The 13311-nt window shown below is 44.5% G+C and overlaps 1 protein-coding gene across 1 annotated transcript in view; it reads left to right on the plus strand.

Annotated features, from left to right (window-relative positions):
* ANTXR1 (ANTXR cell adhesion molecule 1) overlaps positions 1-13311 on the plus strand; it is a 220630-nt gene that overhangs the window by 125473 nt on the left and 81846 nt on the right. The window contains exon 13 of the mRNA XM_045549767.1: positions 5722-5817. Within this exon, the coding sequence (XP_045405723.1) occupies positions 5722-5817 (96 nt within the window). The remainder of the gene's footprint in view (positions 1-5721; positions 5818-13311) is intronic.

Consider the following 13311-nt stretch of genomic DNA (forward strand, 5'->3'; position numbering starts at 1 on the left):
GAGAGCTCCCCTACCACCTCCTGCCAAATTTTTAGAATTAGAGGGCCACATTGATTTTTTTTTTTTTTTTTTTTTTGAGACAGAGTCTCACTCTGTTGCCCGGGCTAGAGTGAGTGCCGTGGCGTCAGCCTAGCTCACAGCAACCTCAACCTCCTGGGCTCAAGGAATCCTCCTGCCTCAGCCTCCCGAGTAGCTGGGACTACAGGAATGCGCCACCATGCCTGGCTAATTTTTTCTATATATTTTTAGCTGTCCAGCTAATTTCTTTCTACTTTTTTAGTAGAGACGGGGTCTCACTCTTGCTCAGACTGGTCTCGAACTCCTGAGCTCAAACGATCCACCCACCTCGGCCTCCCAGAGTGCTGGGATTACAGGCATGAGCCACCGTGCCCGGCCCCACGTTGATTTTTTAAACTTCATTTCCATTTTTTTTTAAATAAAATAAGAATTTAACTCATGTCTGTGCTTAGGCTGTTAGGGAAGTAACAGTGGTAAGACTCCATCTCTGGCTGTTTATCTGCTGCTCTTTTCCCTCTGAAATCTCTTTCAAAGGTATGTGGAGAAATTCATGCAGGACTGCCCAGCAAGGGCAGGCGTCAGACACTGAGTTTGCTGGGCAGGTCAGCGTCTGCTCTCCCCTGTGTCATAAAATAAAATCCATGCACATCCTGGCTTCATGCCCCCTGCCCAGTGAGGACTCTCAGACCAAGCCTGGAGGGTGAGTCTGAACTAGCGAGTCAGGGAGCACCAGTTCTTGGAAGCCACCTTGTCCCCTGCCAGCTCCCATCTGAGATGGGGCCTGGGCAGGCACAATTTCTTAAGGGGGGGCCTCTGGCCCAAACGGTCCCACTCAGCACCAGGGTACTGTCCACGTGGGACCTGGAGTCTCTCCAGTCCTGCCCACCCTTTGCCACCGTGAAGGGGGAGAGCAGAGGCCCAGCCCAAACACCAGTCCCGAGTCAGGCTGTGAGAGCAGTCAGCCCACGACCTTTCTGGGCTCCAGTCCAAGAAGAGGCTCTCGGGAGCAGGTGATGGTGAGCACAGGGTGTGCCAACAGACACAGGAGGGCAAGTCAGAGGCCGAGCCCAAGGAGCCAGGGCAGTCTGTCCCAGAGCAGGAGAACAGAGTGCAGAGCGGAGCCAGGCTTTGTGGGTGTCAGGCTATGCTGTGTGGGCTCTGGAACACTCCACAGGCCGACTGGCCACGGGCAGAGCCTGCTCCTTAGCACTCGGGTAAGGGGAGCCAGGAGGAGTCTTTATCTTGGGACTTGGTTAAGATGCAAAAGGACTGGTTTAGAATAACTGACCTAATTTTATGAGTGAAGCAAATACCATTTACTAAACAGTGCAAATGCATTTATATTATTTTTATTATTATTTCAATAAATTTAGGGTGTGCAATTGTTTTTTGTTACGTGGATGAATCATAAAATGGTGAAATCAGGGCTTTTAGTGTACCCATCATGAGAAAACTGTATATTCTTCCCTATAAGTGATTTTTGATCCCTCACCCCCGTCCCAGCCTTCCCCCTTTCTTAGTTTCCAATGTCCATTATACCATGTTATGACCGTATATATCCATCATTTAGCTTCCACTTATAAGTGAGAACATCATAGTTGTTTTTCCATTCCTGGGATACTTCACTTAGGATAATGGTCTCCAGTTACATCCAACTTGCTGCAAAAGACATTATTTCATTCCTTTTTATGGCTGAGTACTATTCTATGGTGTGTATGTGTGTGTGTGTGTATCTGTGTATACACACCACATTTTCCCTGTCCACTCAGTTGATGGAGATATGTGTATATTTCTATATTATGTATTGATATATATTCAACAGGCAATGTAAAGCCTTACATTAGTTGCCAACCCCTCTTCACAAGGCTATTGATTAAAACTCCAAGCCGGCCAGGTGCTCTGCCTCACACTTGTAATCCTAGCACTCTGAGAGGTTGAAGTTGAAGGATCACTTGAGCCCAGGAGTTTAAGACCAGCCTGAGCAACATAGGAAGACCACATCTCTACAAAAATAGAAAAACTAGCCTAGCGTGGTGACACACATCTGTAGTCCCAGCTACTCAGGAGGCTGAGGCAGGAGGATCACTTGAACCCAGGAGTTTGAGGTTTCAATAAGCTGTGATGCCACCAGTGCACTGTAGCCTGGGTGACAGATAGAGACCCTGTCTCAAAAAAAAAAAAAAAAAACTCCAAGCCAAGAATCTAAGGGAAGGCAGGCTCTGCTGTAGCCCCTGTTCATTTCTGATTTCATTCCGAAGCACACTTTCAGCCATGCTACATGCCGATCCATGCTGGGCCATGTGAGTGAACTGCTCTGTCAGAGCACATTGGACAATTGCATCACAGTTGTGATCACTGATGCAGCTGCTTAAAGTTTAGTCTTTAAAGTACAGGCATTAGTTAACTACATTTTTATAAATTTGACAGTATAGTATTATGGCTAAGTGGGAGAGGGGCAAGGTTCTAAAATTGGAACATGTGCATTGAAATCCCAGTTTTGCAGCTGGGCACAGTGGCTCACTCCTGCAATCCCAGCACATTGGGAGGCTGAGGCAGGAGGAATGCTTGAGGCCAGAAATTCAAGACCAGCCTGAGCAACATAGTGAGACACCACATAGAAAAATTAGCCTGGCACAGTGGCATGCACCTGTAGTCCCAGCTACTTGGAAAGCTGAGACAGGAGCATCACTTGAACCCAGGAATTTGGGACCAACCTGGGCAACATAGTGAGACCCCATCTCTTAAAAAAAAAAAAAGTAGTTGACAATAACTGCTTCATAGTGCAGCTGGTTGGGGAAGGTAATGTTTGTAAAGTACTTGGTCCATTGTTGAACACTTAGTAATGCTCGATCAATGGCAGGTATTCGTAATGGTTATTTACTTCAGGCTGTTCTGACCTTGGATGGTTAATGCAATTGGTTTGTATTAGAGAGACCCCATCTTTGCTCACTCTTTTGTAGAGACCCTCAATAAACATTTGCTGAATGAATAAATGAATGAACCTCTGAGGTTGCATGTGCATGTTACCTCCTTCTGAAACATCAGCTTTAGGTCTACGAGTATCAAAAATTCATGGCCTTTGTTCTTTTGAACTGGGTATATAATGGTTTCTGGAAGATCTGGAAAACCAGGCAGTGCATTTGGGGACTTTACCTGAGGGCTGTTTCCAGAGCAGAAGAAAGCTCCTCTAGGAGTTTCTGTCCCTGTGCAATTCCACCCCCAAACGCCCGCTTCCCTGAGCCCCAGTGTTCTTCCCCCACTGCCACAGAGGGAACTGTGGCCCATAAGGGGCAGACCTAGCTTGGCTGGAGAAAAGCCAGCCGTCACTCTCTCCTCCCAGTGTGGAAAGCTCACCTCTCCCTTTCTACACCGGATGCTTCACCCTCACCACTTCCTGGGAAACCTTCTTCTTCCAGAAGGAAGTAAAAAAACTTCCCCACAATTTATCAGCCTTTCAGGTTCAGTCCATCTACCTAAAGTGAAAAAAGAAAATCAGGGAGAAGGGAAATTGTGTATAATGGGAATAAATGTAGTCTTTACTAAAAGGCCACTGTTTTATAAGCCTCTCCATAACCAAACCCACTTATTACTCCAATGCAAGTAGATTTGTGATCTGAAATGCTCACCATATTTGTTGTCGTGGAAAAAATAGAGGGAGAGTGAGTTACAGCTCAGTGTTTAAGGCGGCTTACATCGAATGGCCTGGCCACTTCTGCTTACATGTTAGGGCTCATGTGGCGCTCATACCCATGCAGTGAGGCCGGTGAGGTTTCTTATCTCCATTCTATGGATGTGGAACGTGAAGTCTGAGAGACCAAGAGGGCTGTCCTTGACTAACAATAAGTTCAGAAAATGTGATTTTTTTCTATCACCACCGAGAGCCTCTCTTTCAGCCTGGCGCTCATGTATAAATGGTGCGGGGTGGGGCTCTGTGCTCTCTCCCCACCCCCCGCCCCTGGGCTGCCCAGCCCTGCACCTGCACTTGTGTGGCTGCAGCTCCCTCGGGGGCCATCTGACATTCCCAGGCCTTGGCTTAGTGGGAACCGGGGGTGTTTAGTTCCCCAGCTTTTGGGTTAAAGACATTCCAGGGAGTTCCAAAGAGTAGAGCTGCCTTTAGACAGCTTCCAGTAGCCCCTGTTGAGCACTGAGAGTGGGAGTGAGCTCTGCCATTAATCTGCTGCTTCACTCGGGACAGGCCACCCACACTCCCTCCTCCGTGAATGGGGGAAGGGGAACAGCCTTGAGACTCTGGCAGTGCTGAGTGGTCTCCCCTGAGGACACACGCACTAAAGATCACAGGTGTCATTTCACAGGGTCACAAGCTTCCATCCCTTGGGCCTGTGTACCCCACAGATCTACTGTGCATCCCCATAGACCCTGGACAAGAACCCCTGGGCCCAGTGAGCTCTGACACCAAGGACAGATTTTTAAAGAACAACTTCAGTAGTTTATTTGCTCATTATGAAATGTTTTTTAAAAAGTAGACTTAAAAAAGAAGAAAATTATGATAAACCCACTACCAGTAAAACCACTAGTATTAATAATTTAGTATATATCAGTAAAAAACTTTAGTAAATATTAGAGACAGTCTTTCTGTCGCTCTCACTTTCGACACACATGTACGTAAATGCACTCATTGCACCAGCATGTTTTCCCATCTCATTTAATTATTTGACAGCATGCATGGTATTCTATAGTACATTATTTAGCTTTCTCTAATTGTTTAACATTTATGTGTTTCCTTTTTATTATTATTATCTTTGCAAACATACCTGATTATTGGAATTGCCAGTTTTACTCAGAAGGAGGCTTTTGATATGTATAACAATTTGCCCTCCTGCCCCAGAAAGTTGTACTGATTTGCACTCCCGGTAGCTGGTAGGGAGGCAGGACGGAGGGACTTACACTGGTGTTCTCAAGTGGCTTTCTTGAACCAGCAACCTCAGAATGCTGATGCCGAGTGGGGCCTGTTTGCTAAAAGTTAACAGCCATCTCAGGCCACAGCAACCGTGTCTATTTTCAGGACTGGCCTAGGCATGTTTTGAACGGGTAACGTTGGTCTTGGGTACCTTCCTCCCTCCCCCATGCCCACGTAGCCGCTTGATCTGACTACAGGGCTGATTCAGCCACCACACCCCTCCCCTCCCAGGTCCAGCAGCAGTTGCTTTCCCCCAACCCCTGGAATTCACCTGCCCTACATGGCGTCCCATCAGCAGACTCTAGACTTTCCGTCCTCAGCCTTGTGACTCTATTACATGCTTCTGTGTGAACGGGTTCGGGGGAGCAGACTGAATCCTGAGGACAATTGTCCTGAGTCAGCCAGCCCAGGTGGTGGCCGAACATCAGAGCCAGTGAGCAGGAGGCTGTCGCCAGGCAGGGGATGATATTCCAGAGACAGATGGGTGGCAGTAGGCCATCACAGTGCCTGCTCTGTCTCTTGCAGGGTTGGCCCTTCAGAATGCTCCTCAAAGAGAAGAGCAGGGCTTCCCTAGAAAGACAAATCCATCGCTCTTGAAAATTGGCTAATCAGAGTGTTTTATAGGGCCCTGAGGCCCAGAACGATGGGCAGAGTTTCAGCCATTCACTTGGCAAACGGTGCTGTTCTCTGGCCCTTCAGTCTGCATATTGGTGACGGGAGGTTGGGGAGGGAAGACCACACGTGGTCCTGTCCCACCACTGACCGCCCCTTTCTTGGCCCTGCAGTCCGACGGCTCCATCCTGGCAATCGCCCTGCTGATCCTTTTCCTGCTGCTGGCCCTGGCTCTCCTCTGGTGGTTCTGGCCCCTCTGCTGCACCGTGGTAAGTGCCCCAAACCTCAGGCCATGCAAGGTAAAGGGTGACGTAAAGCTCACAAGGACCATGAGTGGGGACAGGGAGAAAAAAATGCATAAAGATAGGGGACCAATCTTGCATTTTTTGTATAATTTATACACAGTTAGCATAAACTAATATTGATCAGTGGAGCCACGTGCCATTAGCAGTCAATATGGGTTCGGGTGTGAGACTGCCAAGGGGCACACCCTTGGGTGTGCCCACTGTGGTTCTGGTGCTTAGGAAGGATCCACAGGATACCACAAATGAGTGTTATTTGATATGGAATGAACATATATGCCTGTGTATGTATGGTACACACACACACACACACACACACACACACGCGCGCGCACACACACGCATTTGTTGAGTTGCCCAACCTATGCTCTTCTAAGGCCACCCTGGTCTTAGCAGCTAGTCTATCCATCTGAGAGAGTGTCTGTGTCCTCTTTATTTTCAACAATAAAGAGAAGCACCTACTGTTAGGTTTATTGCAGGTGGGAACCCGAAAGTATGTATAGAACACTTTTCGGGTTCCCACCTGGAATAAACCTAACACCTACCTTTATTCCTTAATTCCAGCTAACATAGGAAAGACACACCTACTATGTGCCCAGCACTGGTCTAAGCTACAAGACCAGTAAGAACCTACCTCCTCCTCATCATTGTCATCTGTAGTCACCACATAGCTTCAGCCAGTGTCTCCCCAAGTGGTTTAGGGCCTGGGATAATCCACCCTAGTGATAATCCCAAAGATACATGGCTAGTTGTGAATTTCTGTTCCCTGGTCTTTAGACTGGGAAAAATCCAAACAAAATAGCATCCAAATAAAGAAAAAAACATTAGCTTGGAAATGCCTGGTTCTGGCATGTGCCCTGCCTTCATGCAAATCAGTGAGGCCGGGGAGCGTGTGACATGACCGCTGCTCCACTGCTGTGGCATCTTCCAGTCCCTATGTGTCAGTTCTTCTGTGGAGAGGCTGGCCGGGGGAGAGAGCCTCTGCAGACAGGGGTGCGTCTTCATTTTGTCTGAAACTCCAGCACGTAGCACACAGTGCAAGGGAATTCACATCTGTGTGTAGAACTGAACTGAACCAAGACCACAGACAAACAGAGCGGTAGACTTGAAAAGGAGAGGAAAATGGCTTTGAATGGCATTTTAAAGAGGTGGAGAGTGAATGAGATGAGAAACTCAGCCAGGATGTTCTGGAAAGGGATGACTTGCAGCAGATAAGAACTCGTGTGTGCAGGGAGGGACCCAGGACAGGTGTAAGTCTCGGGTCACTTAGTACCATCCAGACTAGACTGATTTCACCAAGATTTTAAACAGATTCTTACCACGATAGCTCCAACAGTTAGATGTTGTTTTAAATAGTTAAGGCTGCACAACCATTTTATTTTTAGGGTAAAAAATCCCCGTGAGTCAGCCAAAGTGCTTTCTATGGTGATTCAAAAGCAAGAACATTTTCAAGTCCAGAATTCTGAAGGGAAAAAAAAACTTTGCAGTGGGCTCTTAAAGAAGGGGTGGCAGGGCTGGTGGCAGCAGGCAGTGTAAACTATTATAGTATTCTTCACCTGGTCCCTTTTATTATTGCAAACAATTACATCTGCGTGGGAACAGCTAGGAGCAATAGAACAGCCCAGCAGTGCTCTGTCAACTACTAGCTGTGTGATCTAGGACAAGTTACTTAACCTTTCTATGTCTCAGTGGTATAATGAGGACAATAAGAGCCCCCACCTGATAGTTAGATGGTGAAGATTAAAGGAGTTTATATATATAGCACCTAGAAAGTACCTAGCACATAGGAAGTGCTGTGTATTATTATTATTAGAAAGTATTTTACCATAGTAGGAATCTATTTAGGTACTGTATGGCATTCAGTTTAATTGGTGGGAAACATTTCTGAAAATAAACCTTTCATTATTGGAAGCATTGTCACTCCAAGCCAAATTGTTTTGCAATATTCAAAATATTTTTCAATGAATTTATCTTGTTAAGTCCCTGTTACTTTGGAAGGTAGCCAAAATGTTTTAATGTGGTCTAACTTTGTAAGTCCCAAAGGCTTCCTTTATGAGGACGATCTTGGAGATTAGTTTTCCTGTTTATGATGTCTATAAAAACGAAAAGTCTATTTCTAAAAGTTGGCCTGGGTTCCAGTGCTTGGTGTGGCCCCAAAAACTCCTTGTTGATCACTTGCTTCCTTGGTGAGTGATGATATATGGAGTGGGACAGAATAAGTCATGTGTTTTCCAAACAGGAGTACACAGGAAGGAGGGCAAACACTGGCCTCCCGTCAGGAGCCCTGCTCGGAGGATGTGGGGAAGTTTCCCTGCCCCACGTTACAGCGCTCCTCACCATACGGTGATCCCTCCTCTGACTAACTGGAGGGTCCCTGTCAACAGTGTTCCCCAAACCTTCCTCTGTCACACTCCCTGCCCCACCCCCAAGGCTGGGACATGCTCCATGACCTGGTATCAAAGCTTCATCTTGATGTTGGGGGGAAAGCCAGAAGGCATGAAGGACCTACAAAATGTGGGGTACAGGAGGCTTGTTTCTGCTGTGTGCCTTCTTTCCCTTTCTGTGATGTTCTTTCCAGGAATAATACTAAAAAAAAAAAAATATATATATATATTAGGTTATTAACTATGAAATGTCCGATTTCCTTAAGTACTAAGTTTGACAGTTGATATCTCTGACATTTCACTTTGAGACTTCTTGTTTTATTTTTATTGTGAAGGTACATCCTCAATGAATTTATCTTGTTAAGTCCCTGTTGCTTTGGAAGGTAGCCAAAATGTCATTCAAGCGCATGGTTTGGCTTGTGATTATCTTTCAAATTTTTTTGAGCAATTTTTGTGAAACCATGGATAAGTCAAAAATTCGAGTCATTTTTGAATATGAGTTCTGTCATGGAACCAATGCACTGCAGACAGCTCAAAATATCAATGAAGTGTTTGGGAAGGATGTGGCTAATGAATACACAGTATGTCGATGGTTTGAGAAGTTCCATTCCGGTGATTTTGATCTTGAAAATCACATGGGTGACCTGATACCAAGGTGGATAATGATGAGCTAAAAGCTGTAGTGGAAGCGAATCCATCTCAACCTATGAGTGAATTAGCAGCAAGGTTTGATGTTACTATTCCAACAATATTGGACCATTTAAAACAAATCAGCAAGGTAAAGAAGCTGGATAGATGGGTTCCACATGAAATAAATGAGTGTCAGAAGCGAAATCGTCTCGAAGCTTGCCTTTCTTTGCTGTCACGATACAAAGGTGAACCATTTCTCACCATATTGTTACCTGTGATGGAAAATGGATTTTTTTTTTTTATAATCACAAGCGTTCAACACAATGGTTGGATAAAGATTAAGCGCCAAAACTCAGTCCAAAACCAAATATTCATCAAAAAAAGCTAATGGTGTCTGTTTGGGGGGGTGTGTGTGTGTGTGTGTGTATATATATATATATATACACATACAGATATATATATATTTATATATATATATATAAAATACCCGGGCTGGTATTATCCACTACAACTTTATGAAACCTAGCCAATCAATTACAGTGAATGTCTGCTGCAACCAATTGGACAAAATGATGAGGATGCTTGCAATTAAGCAGCCAAGATTGGTCAGTAGAAACAGGCCAATCTTCTTGCAAAACAACACCCGACCACATGTCGCACAAACAACGCTGCTCAAACTATAGCAGCTGGACTTGGAAACTCTCTGTCATCCACTGTATTCACCAGACCTTGCACCAACTGACTACCACTTCTTCCAGGCTTTGGACCACTTCTTGCAAGGAAAAATATTATATTCTCAACAAGCTGTGGAAAACGCCTTTTGCAATTTCATCGCCACTCACTCTCCAGGCTTCTTCACTGCTGGCATAAACAAGCTACTGTTAAGATGGCAAAACTATGTCAACAGTTTAGGCATATACTTTGATTAAGTGTACTGCTTCTTGTTAGAGATGTAATAAACTACATTTTCGATTCGAAATCGGACATTTCATATTTAATGACCTAATAGTTAACAACCTGCAAGGTGCTCAGCCCAGCTGAGTCACACATTAACCCTTAGTAGCTGGGTATGTTGTGGGGGGAGACAAACTCCTACAGAGGGGCTGGGTAGAAGGGCAGGCACTCAGGTGCCTAGTGACTAACCATAAAGAGCATTTTTAGACGTGCTGACCGGGACAAACAGACCGGGCACAGGGGTTACTGTCAGGCCTGCCCTCTACTCTGCATCCTCTTGCTTCCTGCCAGTCCTGTTGGAAAGAAGAAACTCAGTGGGTGAGAGTGACTGGTGATGTGTACCCCATTGCATTTTACCTTTCCCAAAGGACCCCACTCCCATCTGGGCTCTTAACTTCCAGCTAAATGGAACATGAGTTAACTTATTACATTCTGGGCTTATTTGCATTTTAAAAAATGGGATTCAAGGAGTCCATATTTTACCAGAAAAAAATAAGTATATAAAGCCCTGCCTCAGTTCCACAAGGGCATTGCCAGAACCCTTCAAGTCACACCATACCCCTCCATCTACCCAAAAGGTTGATCCAATATTATTGAAATCTCTAAATTGAACTTTTAGAAGAGGAAGACTAGGAAATCTGAATGAGAAGTGGATTGTGAAAAAAACAATTGAAAATATTAGAAGAGTAAATGTTGTGGAATGGCTTCAATGTATAGAGAACAAAAGTCAACAATGAATCAGTGATATAAACAGAATTCTGTCCTCTTTTGTTTTGTTTTCAGTGGCCTTGTAGGTGTTCAGCTTTTAAAGAATTAAAAACTGTTTAATTCTCTTCATTGAATTTCAAAGATAGTTCAACAAATAAGTCCTTTGGATATCTCCAATGACAAATTGAAAGGAAGAAAAATTAATCAAGAATTTGATATGCCTTAACCTGAAATAAAAATAAAGTATCCAAATACTTCTCTCCACACCTTTAAACATAACATTTAATTCGTAGGGTTGGACAACCAAGGCCAACATCACCAAAAGGATTTACTGACAGTTTAATAAAAACATGAGCAGCGCCAGCAGCTCCTTATCCAGGCATCTCGGCCCTAGATTGATTGTGCTTTTCTGATCCCATTCCAGCCTCCACCTATTCCCATCTGGACACTCCTCACTCTATAGCTGGCAAGGTTATTTCTCACTAGTGCACAGAGCTCTGCCATGGCCTGCCCTCACCTCCGGAGCTCTGCTCACACACCCCACACACCCAGTCCTTCCTCATCTCTGTCTTCCCTCCTCCCTGCTGGGCTGGGCTGGCCTCACTCCTTGCCTTATAACCCACCCACCCTGTCCCCATGCCTGCTGGCAAAATGGGAAGAGGCGAGCTGTCATTAAAGTCAACTGGGTTCCAATACCACATCTTCCTCTATCAAAGGATTGAGCAAATCCTTTAACCTTAATTTCCCTGTGTGAAAAATTAGAAAATTGGAACCATATTGTCTCTAAGAGTGCTTCTTCATATTCTTACCTCCACAAAGGAACCTACTCCTCCCTTTCAAGATGCCCTGGCCCATGGTTCTCAAACCTGCTTATGTATTGAAACCAACTGAGGATTATATGATGCAAGAGATCAAGGGCACCATTTCCAAACTATGTCAGGACAGTAATACTCTACAAGATATAAATAGGCACATTTCAGAACAAGAGGTATTTGGATAAGTTTGAAAGACACCCTTAAACTAAGCTGAATAACTGTCCTTATTGCAGGACTTCTCAGTACCTTTAATAGGATAACTTACATTTGAATCTCCTGACTTATTTTGACCCTGGAACTCTTCCTTGACCTATCCCTACCCCCACCTTCCCAACCACCTGTTGACATACTGACATCTGAAAGGACACTAGTATTCTGCCAAATACTATTTGGGAAACACAGTCCTAAAGAATGCTGAAGCAGCAGAAAAAGCAAGTTCCTGGATTCTGAGCTGCAGCCTCTTTCCTGCCCTCCCTGGAGGCTGCGTCAATACTAACAAGCTTGAGCATGCTGTGAACATCATCAACACATCCTTGTTCCTTGCATGCCCCTCTCAGATCCCACTGGCACTGCTAGTGGCTGGAATTGGCTTGCCCATAACCCAGGCAGAGGCCAGAGGCTCCTCCTGTAAGCCTAAGGAATATGAATTCATGGATTTATTTTACTGTTTCACTTAACAGAGCTTTGCAGTGACACTGACTTATCATCTGATAGAGCACATGCATAGCCATTCTTTTACATTACCATGTAAGTCTCTTAGGCCTTAACAACCAATGTGAAAATTCCCGTTACGACTCTCACTTTAGATATTGATGAATTGGGCCTTGTAAATAGTCCCAATCTTAAGAGAGATGAGATTAGGGGCCAAAAATTATTTGAAAAATGAGTTCCAAATGGAAAAACAAAATGCTGAGCTCACTTCTTTGAAAATGTCTTGTACTACCTCCAAATAAACACCCTTGGCATCAGCCTTCGCTAAACATTTACAGTGTAAAATTACTGGATTCAGGCAGTACTTGGCCAGCATTAACCCACTCCAATCAGTTGTGAGATCTCTCTTAGATTTATGTCGCCTGTAGAGTCTTTTATCTGCTATCAGCTAACATCTCATCCCTCCTGTACCTTTCCCATATCAAGTTGCCTACTTTCCCTTGGTTTCTTGACTTTAATTAGAAGAATACGCATAATGTTTGGGAATCAGGATGGAAAGCTAGAATGTGAAAGGATGAGAGCAAGCATCCCCTTCTATCTGTGACATTAAAGCCCTTGTTAGATGGTTTTTCCGATCTGAATTGGCCTTTCTTCCATACACAACTCTGTTCTGCCGGCTTCTCCTCATGCAGAATCTACAAGGCTGGGGAGGCAGCAGCTGAGTTGGCTTTAAGTGATCAACCCAGAAGTCCCAGGATATGCAGTGGTTTAAATCAAAGGCTTCAAAAAATGTTTGGTATCCAAATGCAGGTATGACATGTATTTGAACTGACCCCTCTGATCGTGCGGAAGGTGATTTTTGTGAAAAATCAATTACTCCTGACTGGAGATACTGTGGACTCCATAGCAAAACAAAAACAAAAAATCTCCTGGATAATATATAATAGAAGTTGTTTTAAATGCATAGCCAAGCTCGTGAGAAAATAGGAGACATATCTAGGGCCAAAATAAAGAAGGATCTGGAAATCAGATGGTCAGCTGACCCTAAATAGCAATGGCTGGCTTAGGGTAGATTTTCTTATCTCAGTAATTTAGAGGTTTGGCTTAATAGCCTTTCATGGGTCCATAAAAGTTTTGGAGTTGGAATTGAGTTTTCTGCCCAAAGCTGGGGCCTTGAGTGAGAGGATGGGCTCTGAGTTTGATATGTGTGTATGTGTGCATGTGTTTTTGTCCCTAGGAATTCGTAAGTATAACATCTCAGAGTTCTAGAGTTCAAATTTATCTTCCTTGGGTTTCTGTAAATTGCAAGCCGAGAAAAA

This window comes from Lemur catta, chromosome 4 (genome assembly GCF_020740605.2).
Source record: "Lemur catta isolate mLemCat1 chromosome 4, mLemCat1.pri, whole genome shotgun sequence".
NCBI lineage: Eukaryota > Metazoa > Chordata > Mammalia > Primates > Lemuridae > Lemur > Lemur catta.